The sequence below is a fragment of the Pseudorca crassidens genome, chromosome 11, assembly GCF_039906515.1.
Source record: "Pseudorca crassidens isolate mPseCra1 chromosome 11, mPseCra1.hap1, whole genome shotgun sequence".
In the NCBI taxonomy this organism is placed as follows: Eukaryota; Metazoa; Chordata; class Mammalia; order Artiodactyla; family Delphinidae; genus Pseudorca; species Pseudorca crassidens.
The window spans coordinates 59,546,489-59,567,638 of record NC_090306.1 but is presented as its reverse complement, the minus strand read 5'-3'; the positions used below and the strand labels follow the sequence as shown (position 1 = coordinate 59,567,638).

The window sequence follows — 21,150 nt, the reverse complement described above, 5'->3', positions numbered from 1 at the left end:
AGTGGAGCTTTTTATAAGACTTTTTTTGCGATTATTTCAATGGTTTTACCTACTTTTGTTGATAAGCATGTGTTCATAATATTAACATATTACTAATTTAGTTCCTACAGCAGAATTCATTTTAAATAAACAAAATAAATTTGGCAATAGGCCTTCTTCCCAAAACATTCACAAGGGAATTCAGAAAAGAAATTCTTACTTAACAGGATTGAAAATCTTTTTGCTTCTATCTGCTTGGGACTGTTCAATAGCAATTATCTGATTGGTGGCCTCTACCTGCGTAGAACAACAAAAAGTAATTAATAATTAATTTCTTTATTAATTAAAAAGTTCATTAGTAAATAATTTTCAAATACTTAAAGTTTCCCAAGACATCAATTTAGGCACTTTGCAGGAGGGGCAAGTCGCTGAAGGGATGTAGGGCACCTTAAAGCAGTGCGTTATTGGTGAGAAAAGAAACAAATACCTGTAGAACTAAACAAAGAAAACACAAGACAACAGAGGATTTCAGGTAAACAGGGAATATAGAGTGGACTAGTAAAACACAGGAGCAAGGCAGCTCAAAGGATACATGTACTCATTCATTCAGTCAGTCATTCATTTTATAAATACTTGTTGAGCACCTGCTGTGCAGCAGGCATTGCTCTAGGCATTACAGATGAGAAGACGAGACTAACAGAAATCCCAGCCCTTGCAGAGCTTGCATTCGAATAAGAAGAAACAACAAAAAACAATAAAATAAATAAAATATAGGAATGACATTTATTCAGTAGTTGCTACAAACTCTTGTTATTAGTGAAGACAGTGGCAAGGGCCTGGTGAGATCTGCCCTATCATATATGGTTTGTAGGTATTTGCATAGTAACAGTCTTTCTGGAAAGCAACTGGGCCACCAACATCAAGTGTTTTTAATACCGATCCTATGTCCGATGTGCAACCCCTCTTTTGGAATTTATCCTCATACAAGGATGGATGTACCTGGATGTTCACTGCAGTTTTATCAATGACAATAAAAAATTGGAAATAAACAAAATTTACAATAATACAGGAATATGGTAGTATCTCGATATAATGGAAAACCATATCATCTTTGTAAATAATATTTTATAGACTTCAATGATATTATATAATGCCATTTTCACAGTATAATATTATTAATATGAGAGTAATTTTAATAATAGAAAACAATGAGGAAAAATTAGGCTACCAAGTGGTGGATCTCAAATATGAATGAATTTTACTCTTCTTCATACTTTTCTATTATGTTCCATAATGTTCACAATGGACTCATATTAATTCCATACTCAGAAAAATATACTTCATTGTTGTCTGTTGTTTTCTTTTGGTTTGGTTTGGAGCAAGATCAGCTGGAGTGTTCAGCAGTCAAGCCCCACTTTGGGAGACTCAGTGCCTGAGCCCAGGTCAGAAAAAAAATATGCAGGTAATGGATGTTCCTCACCCTAAGGAGCTGGATCTCAGGTAATAATGTAATAAATACTCGTTGATCACTCAGAAGTCATCCTACCTGCATTCTAATCCCAGCTCTATCATTTAATATTTTGGATGAACTGTGTGACTTTACTGGGCCTGGTTTTCCCCTCTGTTAAACTGGAAAAGGGGGGGCATTGACTAGATTAGCTTGGCTTTTTTAAGTTAGAGACCTCTGTGAGATTTCGGTGAAAACTATGAACTTACTGCATGTGAAAATGCACCAGCATCAAAAATAATAAAACAATTACACTCAGCAAAAGAAGTGCAAGATTTATACACTAAAAGACTTTAAAACTGTAGTTTGAAGTGAGGTTCTGCCAGATTCTGAGCCCAGGCTTAAGAAATTGGCAGCTTTCATTTCCTGTGCCTTGAAGCCTTTATTCTTAGAAGCCATTCACCATGCTGTGAGGAAGCACAAGCTGTCCCACAGAGAAATCTACATGGAGGAGAGCCAAGGCCTCCCAGCTACAGCCCCCTGTGAGCTCCTGGCTGATGGCCAGCACAGACTTGACAGACATGTGAGTGAGCCATCTTGGAAACTGGATCCAGGCCCAGATGAGCTGCCCCAGCTGATGACTCCTGAGCAGAGATGAGCTGTCAGAGCCAAGCCCTGACCAAGTTACAGATATGTGACCCAAATCAATGACTGATTATTTTCAGTTGCCAAGTTTGGGGATAGATTGTTATGCAGCAACAGACAACTGGAACACTTAGTAAATGCTGGCTGAGTTAAACTGAACTAAATAAAAGACTTACCTTAATCCCAAAAGCTTTCAAGTAGAACATTTCTATTGGCTTTGGACCCATTTGGGTTTTGACAAATTTTGGGCTTCCCCAAACTTGGATGTGGATGGTGATCTGAAAGTGGTTCTTCTTTTGGCAAACAAAAGCTTCATCTGCTGGTGAAAAATTAAATCCTTTGTCTGTAACAACTCGATAGCCTATATCAGGTCTATGAAAAGTGGAAGGAAGAAACCGGTTTTACAAATATTTTCTACACATTTTCTTTCATGAACAATATTAATTATACAACCATTTCAGGAAAATATATTGTGGAAAGTACCTGTTGCTATATTTAATCAATTTCGTTAATTTTCACCAAGGAAATGAAAATAGTATTTCCGAGTACAGCTGGCGCTCTCCCAGCTTTTTATGTTCACGAGGAAGAAGCACAATTCCTGCCAAATGGAAGCATTGTTTCCTCAGTCTGCCTTTTCCCTTTGTGCTCCCTAGACTTCTAATTTGACTCCACTGTACAATAGAAAGAAGGAGGCTAGAAGTTGAGAAGTTAGTACATTAATCAGACATATGAAATATCTGGGATAGAATTCATCTCTTTCCTCCTTAAAAAAAAAATCTCTAATTTCATCAGCAACACCACACTCAAACGAATGAATGAATGCATATCACTCAGATGAATGAATGTTCAGCCTCCTGGCAGTCATATGAAAAAAGCAGACTGGTCAGAACTACCAGCAATAGCTTTAAACCAGAGTAACCAGAGCCAGTCAGACTACTGACTACAGACTACATGTTTTCACTAAAGTACGGTCATTTCCTTTTTATCTTCCTGATCTGGTAATAGCACTGAATACCTACTATGCTGTTTACTTCTGCAAGAAAAAAAAATGGGATGATGGTGGGGTGGCTGATCAGACTCTTGCTTTATTTGTTTTATCAAATCATTTTCAATAGCAATGCTTTGTGTATTATATGTTTATTTAAATACTTTTAAATGTTAGTAAAAATAAAACCTATTAAACAGGTAACATTATCAAGTAGAAAAGAAAATACAGAAGTTGAAAACTCCTTTGGTAATTTTTTCCATATATGTTGTAGATATGGAACATATCTTGATGATTTTTTTTTTTTAATTTTATTTATTTATTTATTTATGGCTGTGTTGGGTCTTCGTTTCTGTGCGAGGGCTTTCTCTAGTTGTGGCAAGTGGGGGCCACTCTTCATCGCGGTGCATGGGCCTCTCACTATCGCGGTCTCTCTTGTTGCGGAGCACAGGCTCCAGACGCGCAGACTCAGCAATTGTGGCTCACGGGCCCAGTTGCTCCGTGGCATGTGGGATCTTCCCAGACCAGGGCTCGAACCCGTGTCCCCTGCATTGGCAGGCAGATTCTCAACCACTGCGCCACCAGGGAAGCCCTCTTGATGATTTTTAATGCATCAAGTTTCCTAAACGTTCCTCAGGAAGGGAGCTCCTTCCTCAGATAACACACAGAGGAGGGCAGTACTCAACTGCTTTGCTAGCTCTCGGTCACTCTGTGGATCTTTGCTTCCTGGGATCTCAATTTGGATGGCTGCCATTTAATGAACAACATATAGTTTCTAAATTTTCCTCTAATTTCAGAGACAGAAAATATGAATGGGTCTCCTGGGAAAAGAGTGTTTGTGTTCTTTGCAAGTTAAGCACCTCACCAATGGATCAACTCACTAGGTCATTGATTACCCTCAAGATGCTGATCAAAGGCCCGACAACCACAGTGCCCGCCAGCAGCAAAGGCAAAAACCACTGAATGAAGAATTTGATAAAGACCACATGTCTTATGCCATCTGGGAACTTCATACTGACTCAGGTTTCTAGAACTAATCTGTAATTTGCTTGTGGAAAGGCTGGATGGATTGAATTGTATACATTTTACTACAGAGGGTAGTAAGAACTGTCTTGGTTGAGAAAAATAAAAGGAAATATCTTTCTGTGATCTTCCATGTTTCACTGTCAAAAACTCTAAGGAAACAAGGTAAGATTTGCAGCTCATATATGAGCATTAGCCCGAAATTGAGGGACAGCTGTAAGCAGAAACTGAATCAACACATACAGTTGAAGAGTATTCTGAATCTTAAACACAAATCTCTGGTTATAGAAACTATTCTACCTACCTAAGAGTAGCAATTCTGTTTTTGATATCAAAAGTTAATTATAAAGTCAACTAAACTGGCCTTTTTAAAGCTCTTTTTAACACATGTTGTAAATATCACTCCCCCCAAAAAAAGATGTAATAAAATTTTAATCCCCTAACTTTATTGCTTTTAGGTTATTTAGGAAAATGATATTTTTGTAACAAGTTAGACATAATAATCTAAGAAGAGACAAGTGATTTTCTGTCTCAATGATGTGAGTAGTGAATTCAAGATGGCCTGAGTTCTAATCCAGAAGAATATTGCCTTCCTTTTTTGCTTAAGAAAAGTGAATTACGGCTAAGCCTTCAAAATAAATCTGCCTCTACACCTTTGAGTTGATACTACTTGTGTTCTCCTTTTTTTCCAGATCAGTGGAGCATAGATTGGCTGTCCAAATAAACTTAAAAAACCTACTCAAGTAAGAAGAGAGATAAATGTTACCTTGAAAACTTGATCAACTCAAATACATACAGACTAGGAAGCATTATAGGCTTCAATTAAAATACTGTGCATATGTGTGACAGTTTCATACCTTGGTACTCGTACTTAGGATAGAATATGGAAGAACTGCCAAAAAATCATCAAATGAAGGCTGACTCAAAACCAAGATCTATGGATCCTTCCTTTCTTTTTCTATTGCACACAGTGGCAAAGATACAAGTTGTGACATTTCAATGAAACAAGTAGCAACTTGCTTCTTTTTGTCTCCTATTAAACATACCAACTCCCAAAGTCTGTTTAACTCCTTAGATTTTAGGGAAAAGATTTCTTCTGTCTAGTTCATCCAACATAAAAGTCCTAGTGATACGTTTTGCTCTTAATGAAGCTATATTTGAGTTTGGAAAATACCCTGAAGACCCTCAAGTTTGTAGCCCAGCGTTTCTCATTTCATATTATGTTTATTAATTGAAAATCCTGTTCTTTAACCATTAACACGCTTCAGTGTTTCAAGAAGGCATTTGTAATCAATGAAAATTCTAGAAGAGTTGGGTAGGTAAATTATACCCTAAGGAATAAAGAGAAGGCTTGAAGGATGTTTAAGAGCAATAATGCATAAGTCCACATTTATTTCTCGAAACTATAATGGCATAAGAATAGGATGAAAATTTTCCACTTTAAGGATATTTTGTATGGTTTGATTTCAGTCTCTTAATATAAAGCCACCATCAACTATGATCGCTGCAGGCCGCATTGACAATAAATTGACAATACTGATTTGCAGCATAGATGTTGGGGCAGCTAACAATTTAATGTGGCCCCCCAAAACTATTCTATGGGATTTTTAACTAACTGCAGGATTAAATGTTAATGATTTGGGAAATCTCCATTTTCCAGCTTTTAGTTTAAACTGGGCATGTGATCTCAGAAAGATTCCCTCTTCCTCCATCATTTAGTGGGTAAATTATGAGTTAGAATTACAGGTCTGGATTCCTGAAGGCCAGAAAACCAACTATTTATTGTTAAAATGCAAAATATAAGGAGTAAGACACACTTTCTGGCTGATGCATCCCATTTGATCAGGGGTGGCATCAAAGCTCAAATACTTGGCTTTGGTTTTGAGAGTCAGCACTGCCTTTCTCCCCTCATTCTCCGGCCAAGCACAGGGTTCCTAAGGCCACTTACAGTTTTTCATATTGACTGTTGAATAAACTATGCCAAGGAATGCTTCGGTATGGCTGCCACTTCAAAGCAGGAGAGCACTGGTCCACAGGCATCATGTTCTGTCTCTCACTGTCGTGGTCTTGCACTTCGCTGCTGTGACTCCTACTTGTCACTGCAAAGAAATCAGTGCATTAAATCTTTCCTCAGAGGCTGTTTTTCCTAGACTCACCGACAGCTGCATGGAGCTAATGCATAGGCCATGTATGAGGCAGAGGGACCGTGTGGGGAGGGACAAGTGTTGGGGGGCAGGGGGCATGTGGCTGGCCTTGTTTCCTCATCTGTAAAATGAGCAGCTTGGGGTCAGTGATTCTAAGGTACCATGGCAAGCACTTGTCAGAAACTTTCCCCTCAGTATCCGTCTACCCCATTTCTGTCCTGGCGTCTCCTCACTCCCAGTTTGTGTGATTCAGGTGCAGTCCACTCCCAGCCTGAGAAGGGGAGGGGACGCAGGATTGATCAGTCAAACTACAGCATTCATTATTTGCATCAGTAATTGCACCAGGTAGACACATGGCCTAATTCAATCCAAGCAAAGTGGATCTCAGCATGTTAGGGGAGACGAGTTCAAAGATGCTGATTCTTTTCCATGAGGTTTGAACCTATAAGTCACATCCCCAAGAGCTGCTGGCACCATTTTGGGACATGAGGGAAAAGCCTGTCTGGGAATGAAGCCAGCACAGCGGAAGGCAGAGTTGAGAGTGAAGGGCACCCAGTCCTGATGGCATGATTTGAGTTCTCGGATCCACTCCTAAATCTTGGGTTACAGGAGCCAGTAAAGCCCCTCATTTTGATTTTTTGTTTGTTTTGTTTTTGCTTAAGGCAGTTTGAGGGGTTTTGTTTTTTTGTTTTTGGTTTTGTCCTTTTTTTCTTTGTTTTTGTTAATTGCAACCAATACACTCTAATCTATTATAGGTCCCTTGTGGCACCAAGATTCTCTACTTTTCGAACTTAGATGAGTTATTTATTCACTTAGTGTCTTAATTCCCTCAACGGCAAAATGGAAATTCAAACAGGTGTCCTGCCCATCTTGCAACATCACACAAGCAGAGAGAATATCATAATACAAGTGAAAGGACTTTCAAAGCTCATACCAAGATAAAGTAACACAGAATATCTTGTTAGAAGGTAGTATTAACTATATGAAATTGCTACTTTTGTATTCAAAAATGGTCCAATAACAGCAATTTCACAAGTGCAAGCCACTATTTTTGCATAATCCTTGCAAGTTGTTTGTCTAATTTGAGTTTGTCTAATTGTACCAAATGGTACAATTCAACCGCAGATGTTTATGTAAATTCCATTAGGATGTTTGCTGTTACCCTTTTCTGTGAGCTCCCCTACCTTTACTCATGCCTGATATCAGGAGTGAAAGGGAAATAGTGTGTGTACATAAGATCAGGTGTCGGCTGTAAGCAACAACACGGGATATGACACCAGCTTCTATACAGCATGTGCACTTAGCCCATAGCTTGGAAAATGCAGGGGCATGTGGCTGGTTTTTCCTTCACTCACCTAGCTTGCTTTCTTTATACTTTTATTGAGGACTTAAGTAAATAGCAGAGCTGCCTCAGGTTACTTTGGATCCCAAATGTCACAGAAATTGTGTTTTTCTTGGGGTATCACTATTTCCTGTCACCTAAGCAGAACATCTGTTTGGGGGGTTTTGTAAACAACCGTTTTGGAAAAGGATTTTCTCAAAATCCTGAAAAACTTTCTCCCAGCTAAGAATACAGGAGGTCAGGGACTTCCCTGGTGGTCCAGTGGGTAAGATTCTGCGCTCCCAATGCAGGGGGCCCGGGTTCAATCCCTGGTCAGGGAACTAGATCCCACATGCATGCCACAACTAAGAAGCCCGCGTGCCGCAACTAAAAAAAGATCCTGCGTGCGGCTACTAAGACCCGGCGCAGCCAAAATAAAATAAAAAGGATACAGGAGGTCAGCAATGCAAGTAGCTCTTCATGCCCTCACTCCTCCAAAAGTTACCTGGCTCAAAAGCTTTTAAAAACAAACAAAAAACCTTCCATGGTTTGCCTGCTTACACCAAGTTCAGAGAAAGGGAGAAACTAGTTCTTCCATCTTTCCTTCCTCCCTCCTCCAGCGGAGAGAGGATAAAGGAAGTTCAGGAGCTTGGAGTTTGCAATCAGACAGAACTGGGTTTGAATCACAACTCTACATATACTGGCTACACAATTAGGAAAATGGTCTAACGTCTCTAGGCTTCAGTTTCTTCACCTGCAAAATGTGAGTAACAATATGATGCCTCCCAGGACTGTTGAAGGAATTCAGCGAGTCATGTCAGTAAGTGCTTAGCACAGTGTCTGCCACCAGTAAAAGTTTAAACAATGGTGCCTTTGGTTAGTATTAGCGGCACTGTCATTATCACACGTATCTGTTTCAACTCAGGTGACTCAGTTATTCCTAACAAGCCTTGGCAAGTACTTCTGTTCTTGGCCTCCATAGTAACTCTATCTAATGTGAAATAATTAATGTCATGGGCCTGAGTGAACACCAGCTAACTGGGACCCTTTCCTACTCAAGTATGGCAGTAAGGCGCCAGGGGAATCAACCAAAGGTCAGTGCCACTCCTCCAAGTGCTGGTAGGGAGGGTGGGCAGTGGGTAGGGGACATTGTCCTCAAGGATAAAGCTATTTCCAGACCTTTCCCATCACAGCAGCAAGATTTTCGGGGCAGCCATTCCATAGGACTGACATAGTCCTGGCTTCCCTGGGAGCTAGCTATCAGCTGGTGAGCCCCAGGGATGGCAATCTGGGACCTCAAGATTAATGATAATAAAAATGATATCTACTGGTCCTGTGTGCTTTCTGTGCTGCAGGCACTGTCCCAGACACTTGGCATAGTTTCTCATCAACTCGTTAACTCATCTTCAAGGTAAGGATCCCTTTTTTTTCAATAAACGTTCATTATTAAAGTATAATATATATGAAGGAGAGTACACAGATCATTAGTACACAATTTGATACTTTCTTATAAAATGAATTATACTAGGTGACTACCACTAGATCAAGAAATAGGACACTTCCAGCGCTCTAGAAGAAGCGCTCATGCCCTTTTCTGGTTACTACTTTCTCCTGCCCAGGAATAATCACTATTCTGAAATCCAAACCATAGAGGAGTTTATAGAAATGGTATAGTATGATATGTACTCTTATGTGTTGGCTTCTTTTGCCCAACATCATGTTTATGAGATTCACTCATTGTTGTTGCAAATGGCAGTAGTCTGTTCGTTTTCATTGCTGTATAGTACTCCACTGCATGAATATACACTGCTGTATAGTACTCCACTGCATGAATATACCACAGTTTATCCCTGATGGCCATTCAGGTTACTTTAAGTTTATGGTTATTACAACTAGTGCTGCTATGAATATTTGGGGGGATGTCTTTTAGTGGACATGTGTATACACTTCTGTTAGGTATATTCCTAGGTGGGGAATCACTGGGTCATTGGATATGTTTTAGTAGATGCAGCCAAACAGATTTATAAAGTGGTTACAAGGTAAGGATTCTTAATCCCATTTAACAAATGTGGAAACTGGGGTTCAAAGACCTGAAATAACTAGTCCAGTGTCACAGCTGTTATGTGGAAGAGATGGGATTCAAACCTTCTCTTCTCTTCATGCTACAGTGAGGATTTCTTGAGAAAATGTAACAGAAGAGAGAAACAGAAGTATGAAGGTAGCAAACTGCCCAAGTCCCAACTTTTTGGAGAAAATTCACAGTTTGCATTTGAATGTCTTTCAAAATATTTTCTTATACATTACTTTTTTTAAAAGTCTTGGAAATGGGTGAAATAGAAATTGTGATTCTCATTTGATAATCAAGGAAAGTCAGGCTTGAAAAGTCCCCGATTACTGGAGACATGAGGCTTTTCCTGACTCTACAGTGTGACTTCAGCCCAGGCACCTCTCACTGTGGACCAAAAGCTACGACTCTGGGGCTGAAAAACCCTCATGCATTGAAGTTCAAACCATATGAGGCTGTGAGCCCTCTTTTATTTAGAGTTAGGATCAGGTGGGACCAGGAACCCTCTTGTATTTGGGGTCCAGACCATGGGGGGACAGGAACCAGCTAGCTGGCAGGAGCCTGCCCAGCAGCTACATTCTCTCTAGGCAAGATTTTACATTTGCCCCCAGCAACCCAGTAATTCTACATTGTGATCCTTATAAAGGGGGTTCTTGGCATCCTTGGCCAAAGTGAACTGCTGGGGAAAAGGTCACTGGAAAAGTCGTACTCATTGATTTAGAACATCTTCCCCCATCAAAATCCTGCCCATAAGACTAGCCCCTCCTTCCACTACCCGTATGCCATTTCCCCAGGACCTTTATAAAACCCTTGGCCTCTGCAACATCAAATACGAGTTCTCCACTGGAAAACTTCTGCTGAAAACATGGCATTTGGATTTTTTTTTTTTTTTGAATTCCCCTGGGAACCTGCTCATTTTTCATTCTGGAACTGTTGTCTGGAGCCAGTTATCTTTAGGTGGCTTTTCAGTGACCTTTGAATAGGATTTAAACAAGGGATGCAAGATTTCCTATCTGTTGGAACATTTCAGTTATTTTTCTATGGCTGTTCTCAATGCCCTCTCTAGGGACAGGCCACAGAACATCATCACAGGATGGAGCTTAACTCTGAAACAGCCAGGAGAATTTGAGGAGCAAACTGGTTTGATGAGAAAACTCTTGGAAGGTTTGGGTGACTTGCCCAGTACTCTCAGGGAGCTGTTGCATCTGTGGGAGAGTGAACAGATGGGTCCCTCATCTGGCTAGAAATTTACCCAGCTTTCTGTATTTGAGAAGCATAAAGAAGCTGCAGGCAGGATGCAGGGATACCTGAAGAAATTAGAGTAACCATGCACAGGAAGGTGGATGGAGAGCTCTACATTATCCAGAAACAAGGCTTGAATTAGCATTTTGCGTTTCTGAGGTTGAATAAGAAAAATCAAGCAGCTGCTGGCCATGGTGGATCCATGCAAAAGATAAGAAGGCAGCAGAGGTTTGGTTTATACAATGGCTGCATGCCCCGTGCAGTGCTACCACAGCATGCCCAGGGGGTTACGATCTGTGGGACAAGGCCAAGTGACGTCATCGTCCACTGAAGGACCCTCACAGCCCATGATGGAGCTGAGGCCAGACGTCCCTGAAAGGACCAGCAGGCTCCACAGGACACAGAGGACCAGCTCTCATCACGTGGCTGTGAAGGGCAAAGGCAGCAACCAGAGCAGGGGAGAAAGCCACGGGCACCTCCTGTCCAGGCAGCATAAACCCCTGGAGTGTAGGGACCACAGAGGGAGGGGAGCCTCGAGAGGGAAATCTTGGATCCTTGCCAAGCTGAGGCCTGGGAGTAAAAGAGATATGACCTGGTACCCTGTATTTGGGGCACTATTCTCACTGCCTACATTAAGTATTTATAGTGGCTAATAGCACTGGCACGGAGGATTCTCCTTTCCCCTAATAAGTGTCACAGCGTTTACTCTGGAGATTCAGAAGTTCAAGCCTTCAGGCTCAGAAGCCTCAGTTTGTTCCCAACTTGATCAGGTCTCTAAGCTCAAAACATGGTATGTCCCATGATATATAAGACAAAGAATGAGGGGGGCTGACCACTTGGGCATCGTATAATGCTGCTGAAAGACTTTTAAAATGATTTTCCAGAATTTCAAAGATCTACTGGGAACTTGCTAATTGGAAGCAAGCGCTAGGGAAGCTCAACTTTCTACCTTCCTGCTGCCCTGGAGAAATCCTCTAAAGCAGGGGTCCCCAACCCCTGGGCTGCGGCCCGGTAAGGTCCACGGCCTGTTAGGGACCAGGCCGCACAGGAGGAGGTGAGCGGCGGGCGTGCGATCAAAGCTTCATCTGCGGCTCCCCATTGCTCCCCATCGCTCGCATGAGCACCTGAACCATCATCGCCACCCGCCATGCATGGAAAAACTGTCTTCCACGAAACCGGTCCCTGGTGCCAGAAGGGTTGGGGACCGCTGCTCTAAAGTCCTGCTTCTCCGAGTCCCTCCCATGAGGCAGCAGCATGGGCATCGCCTGGGAGCTTGTTAGGAATGCAGAATCTCAGCCCCTACCTCAGGCGTACTGAACCAGAATCTGCACTTTACCAAGATCCCCATATTACATGTGTGCACGTCTGAGTTGAGAAGGATTGAGTTGAACGAAGCAACGAGCACACCAGCGGGCTCCTGTAGGTGCTGCCACACGGCACGGCTTCCCCAGGCCTGGAGCCTTGGTCCCCTGAGACACAATTGCCCCTAAAACTGAAGGGACCAGCATCTCATCTCCACCAGAGAGACAATGGCATCTCTTCCCAGGAGCGCCTGTATGACCCTACCTAACACTGCATGAAACATTATGTCAAGAGGGAAGAAATAAATTCCCAGAGCCTATCATTGCCCTTCTATGAGAGAGAAACTAATTTTGTAGGGCTACTGCAAGGCTGGGAAAAATCCATGATTTAATGGCAGTGACAGGCCCCGGATTGGCTCACTTGGTCTGGAGTGGTGGGCCCACACGTGACAGTCCCCGGAGTCTTCCAGCGCCTGTGTGCACTTTCTCTTCTTGGTCGGTGGCAATGAGGGTCTAAAATTAAGAACCCAAAATAAGGTTAGGATTCTTCTTTTCTCTCCAAGTTAATCAAATTTAATTGCCCAGGACTCTGCTCTGGGCCTCTTCCTAAGACTAATTCTAGTTAGTTAAGGTTCCTTGAGTCCTACTAGTCTGCAACACCAGGTGGATACATGGAGTGGACGGGCAAGCTCCTATTCTATGAGCCCTACTAGTCTGAAGCTTAGTTTTTCACTCTCCAGTGGATCTGGGATTCACCTATTTGAAAAATAAACTGACAACATTTCCAAAGGCAGAGGACTCATTGAGACAAAGACAGAAGATACTTAAAATCTAAGGGTATATTTTATACCTGAAAATGTTTTTCACATAGAATTTTATCACAGTTTTTGATGGCCTTTACTCTTTTTGCCATCCTCTAGATCCAGAAGGAGGAACGAAAGAGAGGGAAGGCGGAGAGGAAGGGAAAGAGAAGAAAAGAATATTAATTAAGACAGTTGAAAGATATTTTTCAGAGAGCTCATTCACAAATCACTTGAGTGGTCTAGTTGAGGCTGCAAATGCAAACAGTGCTTTCTCCAGCACCCAGAATCTCTCTATACATTTCTGACATTTTAGCTTTCCACTGAATGAGGGCCTTGGGTTCAGTGGATTGTTGATTAAAAGTTGGTTTGAAGCCAAGGGCACTGGGGGTCTGATATATGTCTCAACACTGCCATCTCCTGGAGAGGACTCCACAGTTCACTCTTTACCAGCACTGCGGGGTAGAGGGGCTGGCTGGTCTTTCATAACTAAATATCTTGCCCTTTACCCAGGACTGTGGCACAGAGGCTGCGGATGGTAAGAACAACCAGTTCCCAGATGGGAGGACACAGACTTGTCCAGAGGGGTCCTGAGATGACGGGCGTCTGGGTAGCAGTTGTGAAAGGCACTGTGGGAATGAGCAGAGTCGCTCATCTCAGACGAGCCCTGCGGCAGGTGTGCAGGCAGCATCCCAGGAGCAGCTGCTGAGAGGAGGAAAGCAGCTGGCATCCCCCCGGCGGCAGGTGTCAGAGTCGGGCAGCAAGCACCTGGGGAAACACACAAGTGAGAAAGGCCCCTCTTTCTCACCATGCAGAGTCCAAAAGAAGAGAATCAAGGGCCAGATGTGCGGGAGGGAGGTGGGTGCCACTCACCTTTGACCTGTGGAGGAGAGCAGGAGTCTGACGCAGAATAGGGTGGGGTATCTGGGAGCTGGCGTTGCCTGAGGATTAGAGACATGCATTCCTTTTGTTTGTAACTTATTTCATCATTATATTTTTTTTTCACAAACTGGTAGAGCCCTCTGTGTACAGCACCCCTAGGGAGGGTTCCAGGTGCTCCTGGGGGCCAAAGCCCACCAGAACACGCCCAGTGTCGTGTTGAGTGAGCTCTGAGTCAAACAGACCCGGGTTTGAGTCCCAGCTCTTCCACTTCCTAGCTGTGTATCCATGAACAAGTACTTAACCTCTTCAGGCCTCCACTTCCTCACCTATAAAATGGGAATAATCATTATGCCTTCCTCATAGCATCATAGTGAAAATTACATGAGATACTGTGTGTAAAGCCCACAACATACAGCCCCAAACACAGTGAGTGCTCAACAAAGCTTAATTAACATTATTGTGTCTTCTTAACATTCTCAAAGCACTTACGCCAGAGAGATGGTTGGGCTAAAGCAGTATAAAATGTCACCACTAAAGCAGTGGTTTTCCACCTGTGCTCTGGGGAATCGCCAAGCTCTTGGAAGGAGCTCAGGTGTTTTACAAAGGAAAAATTTTAAATGCCTGGGGGAAATATTTTATAACTTTTTTTCTGTTTTATATATTGAGGTGCAAGTAAAATTTCATTTTAAAAAATGAGTACCATCACTAAGTGTGAAAATGTCTGTTCAAAAAAACGCTATCTTTTCTGTTCAAAAAGTTTCTTATGGCTCAGAAACTCTGTGGTTCTAAGTTATATATAATCACCACCATCCTCCACTTGATTCTCTTGCTAGAGAGTAAGCTATCATATTTTTCTTGGTTCATTAAGATTTCAACATCATGCAATGAAGAGAGAAATCTGTTTTTATTATTTACTAGAAAACTTATGTTTTCTCCTCAAATTGGTCCTTTATCGTTTATTCACTTTTTATTAATAAGGGAATAGAAAACATACATTTCCCTTCCTCCAAAAACTCCACCGAAAAAACTCCGCCGAAATGAAACTCCAAAAACTCCACTGAAATAAAAGTAAAGGAATAAAGAGGCATAAACAGAAAAAGACACAGAGGACGCGAATAGAGACTACAACAGACCACATTTCAGTAACAGTATGGCAGACAGAAATAGGACGGATGGTAACTGAATTACCAGAAGGGAAAAGCTGCCTGGGGATGGCAGAGGGGATGTAGGAACCAACAAGACATTGTCCAATTTGAAAACAACTCCAGAAAAGCCTAAGACATTGGCATCACCAGCAGTTTCTGAATTCAGGGGTAAGGTAGAGCTAAAAGTGAAAGAATTGATTGACAGTTTAATTAAAGAACAGCTGGACCCTTAAATCAACTTCTCCCACCTGTAGAGTCAGGCAACTACCTCTATCATCCCAACAGAAATTGGAAAGTTTTATTCTCTGGAGAAACGGATCCCGGGAGATTGTAGAGCTATTGGGCGAAAAATGGAAGGACTCATTGAGCACATCCAGGTGAACAAAACTCCCAAGATTCGGCGCAGGATTTACACAGCTCATGGTTGGATCAATCCATACATGAGCTCTCCCTTCCACCTTGAGATGATCCTTACTGAAAAAGAACACACTGTTCCTAAACCAGAAGAAGAGGTTGCACAGAAGAAAAGACATCCTAGAAGAGACTGAAGAAACAAAAACTTAGGGCCTGGGAATAAATGCTGAAAAAAATAAACGCAAATAAAAGCAGAGAAAAAAAAAAACTCAAGAAAGAAAATATAATCGTAGTAAATTATATGTGAACACACAGTGATAGTAATGTAATCCCTGAATATAAACCTAACCAAAAATTCTTATACAATTTTATGATACTGGGAGGCTGGGGATAGAAGTGGGTGTCGGATAGGATATAAGAAAGTTAAATCCTCCTGGAAGATGATAGTAAGTTCTTAAGATGTATAAAGCAAGAACAGTAATATAAACCATTATTCAGATAAAAGGTGGTTGAAACATCTAAAAGAGTTGGAAAGTATCTGCCTCTGGGAGAGCCAAACTTGGGGACATGGGGAGGAGTGGGGCAAAGGATTACTGGTTTTCATTATAAGCCGTATATATGGCACCATTCAACTTCGTATCACTCTACATGTATAAATCTACAAACGAGGACTTCCCTGGTGGCGCAGTGGTTAAGAATCCTCCTGCCAATGCAGGGGACACGGGTTTGATCCCTGGTCCGGGAAGATTCCACATGCCGTGGAGCAACTAAGCCCGTGTGCCACAACTACTGAGCCTGCGCACCACAACTACTGAAGCCCGCACGCCTAGAGCCCGTGCTCCGGAACAAGAGAAGCCACCGCAATGAGAAGCCCGCACACCGCAACGAAGAGTAGCCCCTGCTCGCCGCAACTAGAGAAAGCCCGCACGCAGCAACGAAGACCCAACGCAGCCAAAAATAAATTAATTAATTGTTTTAAAATTTACAAATTAAATTTTGTGATTGACTCTGTGATCTCACAATTCCACATTCAAGGTTCAAGGCAGTTGTTTACTTTCCTTTACATTTGCGGCACCACTGAATTCAATAACGTTCATGAAAACTGAAAATCACAAGCAAATTATCAATACACTCGAGAAATATGGCACGGCACATCACAGACTGGCATGCATGCCCACAAGCAGGTCCTTGTGGAGAACCAAAGGTCCCTGTGTTGAGAAGCAGGAACATGTGTTGGTGGTTTTAAAAGGCGAATTTAAAAGTTTTAATACTTTCCTTACAGTTTACTCTCCCTTCCCAAACTCACTCTGGCTACTCCTTTATTTCATTGCATTTCGTGTTCAATGCATTTTACTGTATTGGGAGAAATTTTGCATTCCTTTTCAGAAAATTTCACGTAAGATTTAAGCTTTTTTTTTTTTTTTTTTTTTTTGCGGTACGCGGGCCTCTCACTGCTGTGGCCTCTCCCGTTGCGGAGCACAGGCTCCGGACGCACAGGCTCAGCGGCCATGGCTCATGGGCCCAGCCGCTCCGCGGCATGTGGGATCTTCCCGGACCGGGGCACGAACCCGCGTCTCCTGCATCAGCAGGCGGACTCTCAACCACTGCGCCACCAGGGAAGCCCCTAAGATTTAAGGATAGCTACCTTCAAAACTAAGCAAATAGTTTAAAACAAGGGCAATGATTAACTTTAAGAAAAACACTGTTGTCTGAGACTGTTTCTAAGCAGTTAACTCCTCCCTACTCACAATCATGATGTCAGCAATGCACATTAGACTGTTTTGGGCCTTCAGTGCTCTGAATTTTCCTATTATGATGAAGGGATTTCCATGAAGGGACCTAGAAATTGACAGAACCATTGGTCACTCCTTGAGGGGCTGTCTCTATCTCTACCTTCTACAGGAAATGGTTATAAAAATCAAGAAATTCTTATAAAATGATTTTATAAAATGAATAATTTGCTTTCTAAATCCCTTCCTCTCAGACACATAACTCGCTTTTGTTTTTTGGAGGGTGAATGGCAAAGTGTGGTCTCCTGGGGGTTGAATGCCATGTAAACCAAAAGGAGTGCAAAACAGACTTTTCTCTCCAGCTGGCTGAGGTTAGCACATCCATGACATCTGCATGCTGCAACCAAAGCAGCCAGGATTTCTTTCAGATCGCAGCCAGGCTCGATCAAGCATTTACTGAGTGCCTAGTACGTGCTCATAACTCTACTAAACACTAGGCAGGACTGCAGGACTCACAGTATTAAGACACAGGGCTTCCCGTGAACACCCATCTGGGACTATTCACAATTCAACAGTCCAATCCTCAGTTTTCTCCAATGACTCCCCCGGGGTCTTCACATACAAATTACACCTTCTCTAAAGCTCTATTGCACATTGATATCAACTCAGCACACTGCCTGGTACAGAGTTATTACTTAATAAGTATGAATTACTGCTTTTTACCTGACATGTGGCCATAAATATGTTGTTTATATAAATTCATATATCAAGAGAGGGCATTCCTGACCACCAATCTAACATGGTAGCCTTCTCCCACCCCTCACTTTCTACTCCCCTGCCTTACACTTATTTTTCTTCATCTTTTTACTGAATGACTTTATACTATACACCATTGTCTTTCTCTTCCCACTGGAGTCGCATCACAACAATGGAGCACCAAGAGTGAAGGGATGGGAATGGCTCTCCCCAGGAGCAGGTGATAAGGAAATGCATTGCCTGCTGAGAACTTAAAAACAATACTTAAATCCACAGAAAGTCAATCTGCTATTTATCATTATTACCACACACCACCAACTCAAAGAAAAATGCCTGGGTGCCCTACAGGGCAGACCGTTTTCCACCACATTGCCCTTGGTAAACTGTTAGCAGGAACTTCATCTGTTTTGTTCACTGTTGTACCCCATCACCCAATTACAGCACAAAAACAGTTGTTACTGAAAGTATTTTCTCCAGTTTTTCATGTGTATGATTCATGTCCTCCCACGCAGACATTCACTTAAGAGCATGTCTTAATACTGTGTGTGTGTGTGTGTGTGTGTGTGTATCTCCTGCATAGTGCCCACTGGTGAGCACGCAGTAGGCACTTGATAAATACTTGACCAAGCTTGCATAGGGTTTGTACCCACTACCCGGAAGTTGGGATGGGAAAGGGCCTTGGCAGAAATGTCATCAGTGAATAAAGTAGCCCAAGAAAATCATTTCATGACAGGGCAATGGAAGCAAGAAAAGCAAGTTGCCACCCCTCCCCTTCGGCTCTATCTTGGCAAACTGCAAGAACCCTGACCCTCCCTCTTACCATTCTCCCCTGCTGCTTTAGAAACAGACAACCTTTATGGAGGACCTACTCTGGTCCAGGCACTGAGCTAACCCTTGCAGGTGTTGCTTCATCTAATCTCTGCTACCAACCATGTGAAAAGGTTCTATTACTGCCCCTATACCACAGGCAATGAAACCGAGGCTTGATGAGGTTAAGTAACATACCTGAGATTATTCACCTGGCATCTAGTCAAACTGGAGTAAAGTGATCGATCACCAGAGTTTATGCTCTAAAGAACACAATGTTTTCAATACAGATATTTAAATATCCTAATCAAATTAATTACTATAAGTGATTTCATTTTCTACAAAATCTTTAGAATCTAGAAGTCACTGGTAATGTTTTTGCCCAGGATTCTGTTTACCTTTTCTCCTGCTGCATCCGTTTGAACCCAGAAATCAAACCGGTCAATGAACTCAGCCTTTAACAAGCTCATCTCATAGAATTATGTGGATCACCTCACTCCCTTCCGCAACATCACGGTAAACAGTTTATCAGCCCCACTCTACTGGTGGCAGAAGTAAAACATGCAGCTGGTCATTGATGCCTAACTCATTTTTCCTTCCAATCTCAATAAGATATGTCCTAAGTGAAACCCAGAATATTAGATGCTTAAGCTCAACCATTAGAATGAAATGAAATGAAACCCGGAGTTGATTCCTCACGGACCTAATATGTCTCTAGGTTCCCCTCCTATGAAGTCACCCATTCGAACTTGTGATGAGCTGTCACCTCAATGTCTTCAGCTAGCTCCCTCTTACCCCATCTGCAGCACCTCAAGGCCAGCCTGAAGCTCGGTATACTGTCTACTCGCACTGAACACACTCAAACCAAACTGTATGACTTGGTCTGGGTCTCGGGAAGTGGTTGGGAAGGAGGCATATGCACGTGACCTAAAGTAGGGCTTCTCAAACTGTGATATGCCTGTGAATCCCATGGGGATCCTGTTAAAAATGCAGATTCTGATTCAGCATTTTGGGGGCGGGGCCTGAGGTGCTACAGTCGTAGCTCCCAGGCGATGCTGCTGCTGCTGCTACAACCTGGCCTGCAGTTTGAGCAAAGGACGGAAACAGGTGAAACTCTGGGCATTTCTGAATGAAACAAACCTGTCTTGAAGATTCACTGGTGACTTTTCCAGAGCCTTCCTTCTTCTACACACACACACGGACACACACAAACACACACACACACACTTCTTGTCCTTTTTCACTGCAACCTCCAGGAATTTATGCTTTCCCCTAAATCTCTAGCCTCCCGCCCTCCAGGCGGCACTCCATACCTGGACATTTCCCGGTGTGTCCAGCCCCCACAGCTCACCTAGCTCACCTGTGTGCCTAGTAGGTAACAGGCTGGCTAACCTAGGGGATCAGAGAGGACTTCTGCCCGCTCCTACTCCCCCTGGGCAGACAGCTGCCCTGGACTCCACCACACACGGAAATACAGGGTTAAGAGCAACTGTCAGAAATCTTCCCGTCCTGACAGAACTGCCCCCGGTTCAACATACCAACTAGATTCACACGGAAGGATGAGAATGTCCTGAGCAGCACATCCCAATGCTCATACGTGGGTACATGCTCCCAAAAGGGGCCCATGGCCACATAAGTTTGAGAACACTGCCTAACGTTTCCCTTTCCCAGTTGCATATTAGCACATCAAAGGCCCTGAGAAGTCCTGCGGTAAAGAAATACATTTAATTTTGTTTAAGCCAGTGAGTCACATACTTATTTATTACTGATCATGGAACTTTTTTTCCCACAGCATCTCGGGGGACCAGTTTTCCATAGAGCATTTAGGGACATCTGTTTCACAGAGCCAATAATTCCATTTTTTAATATCTTTGAGATTTGAAAATCTGCCTATGAGATTCAAATTTGCTCCTAGAAATTTTACAGCCTAATGTTCTCTTAAATTGCTTAAAGGGTTGTCACTGATACTTTTAAAAGGCACAATTCATGGGCAATATAGTAGAGAGGAAGTAACTCAGGCTTTGTAGTAAATTCATGTTTGAATCCCAACTCTGCTATTTATTAGCTGGGAGCCCCGGCAAGAAAACCTGCACCCCAGCGCTGTTGTGAGGAATGCAACTAACCTGCAAAGAGAGAGCCTGGTATTTAGAAATACTCAACACTTGGGGTATTTGAATACATTGTACAGATGCAATGATCACTGGACGCGCCCAACAAATCCATGGTCACGGACTGGGACTGTTTCCACTTGTTCTCTCTTGGATTTCTATTGCAGCTCCACTTAACTGCATGCACCTGAGCCATTTTTATAAGGCAATAGCAGCTTATCTGATCATAGGACTTTTCTTTAACGGGCCTGAACTCTGACCATCTTTGCAAACTATGGCTCAGGATCCATTCTGAGTCACACCTTTTGGCAGATAAATGTAGACCCACTTAATGTATTTCCCTGAGAGTCACGGAGTCTAAAACATCCCCTAAAACATCAATTAATCCAAAAGACAAATGTAGAAGAAAGGGCAGG

The 21,150-nt window shown here is 42.5% G+C and overlaps 1 protein-coding gene across 1 annotated transcript in view; it reads right to left on the bottom strand.

Moving 5' to 3' along the window:
- The window catches only part of MYRFL (myelin regulatory factor like), a 116,304-nt gene that overhangs the window by 54,778 nt on the left and 40,376 nt on the right, over window positions 1-21,150 (bottom strand). Inside the window, exons 3-8 of the mRNA XM_067697334.1 lie at window positions 13,826-13,893; window positions 13,462-13,720; window positions 12,574-12,665; window positions 6,028-6,178; window positions 2,248-2,443; window positions 200-276 (exon numbers count right to left, since the gene is read on the bottom strand). Of these exons, the coding sequence (XP_067553435.1) occupies window positions 200-276; window positions 2,248-2,443; window positions 6,028-6,178; window positions 12,574-12,665; window positions 13,462-13,720; window positions 13,826-13,893 (843 nt within the window). The remainder of the gene's footprint in view (window positions 1-199; window positions 277-2,247; window positions 2,444-6,027; window positions 6,179-12,573; window positions 12,666-13,461; window positions 13,721-13,825; window positions 13,894-21,150) is intronic.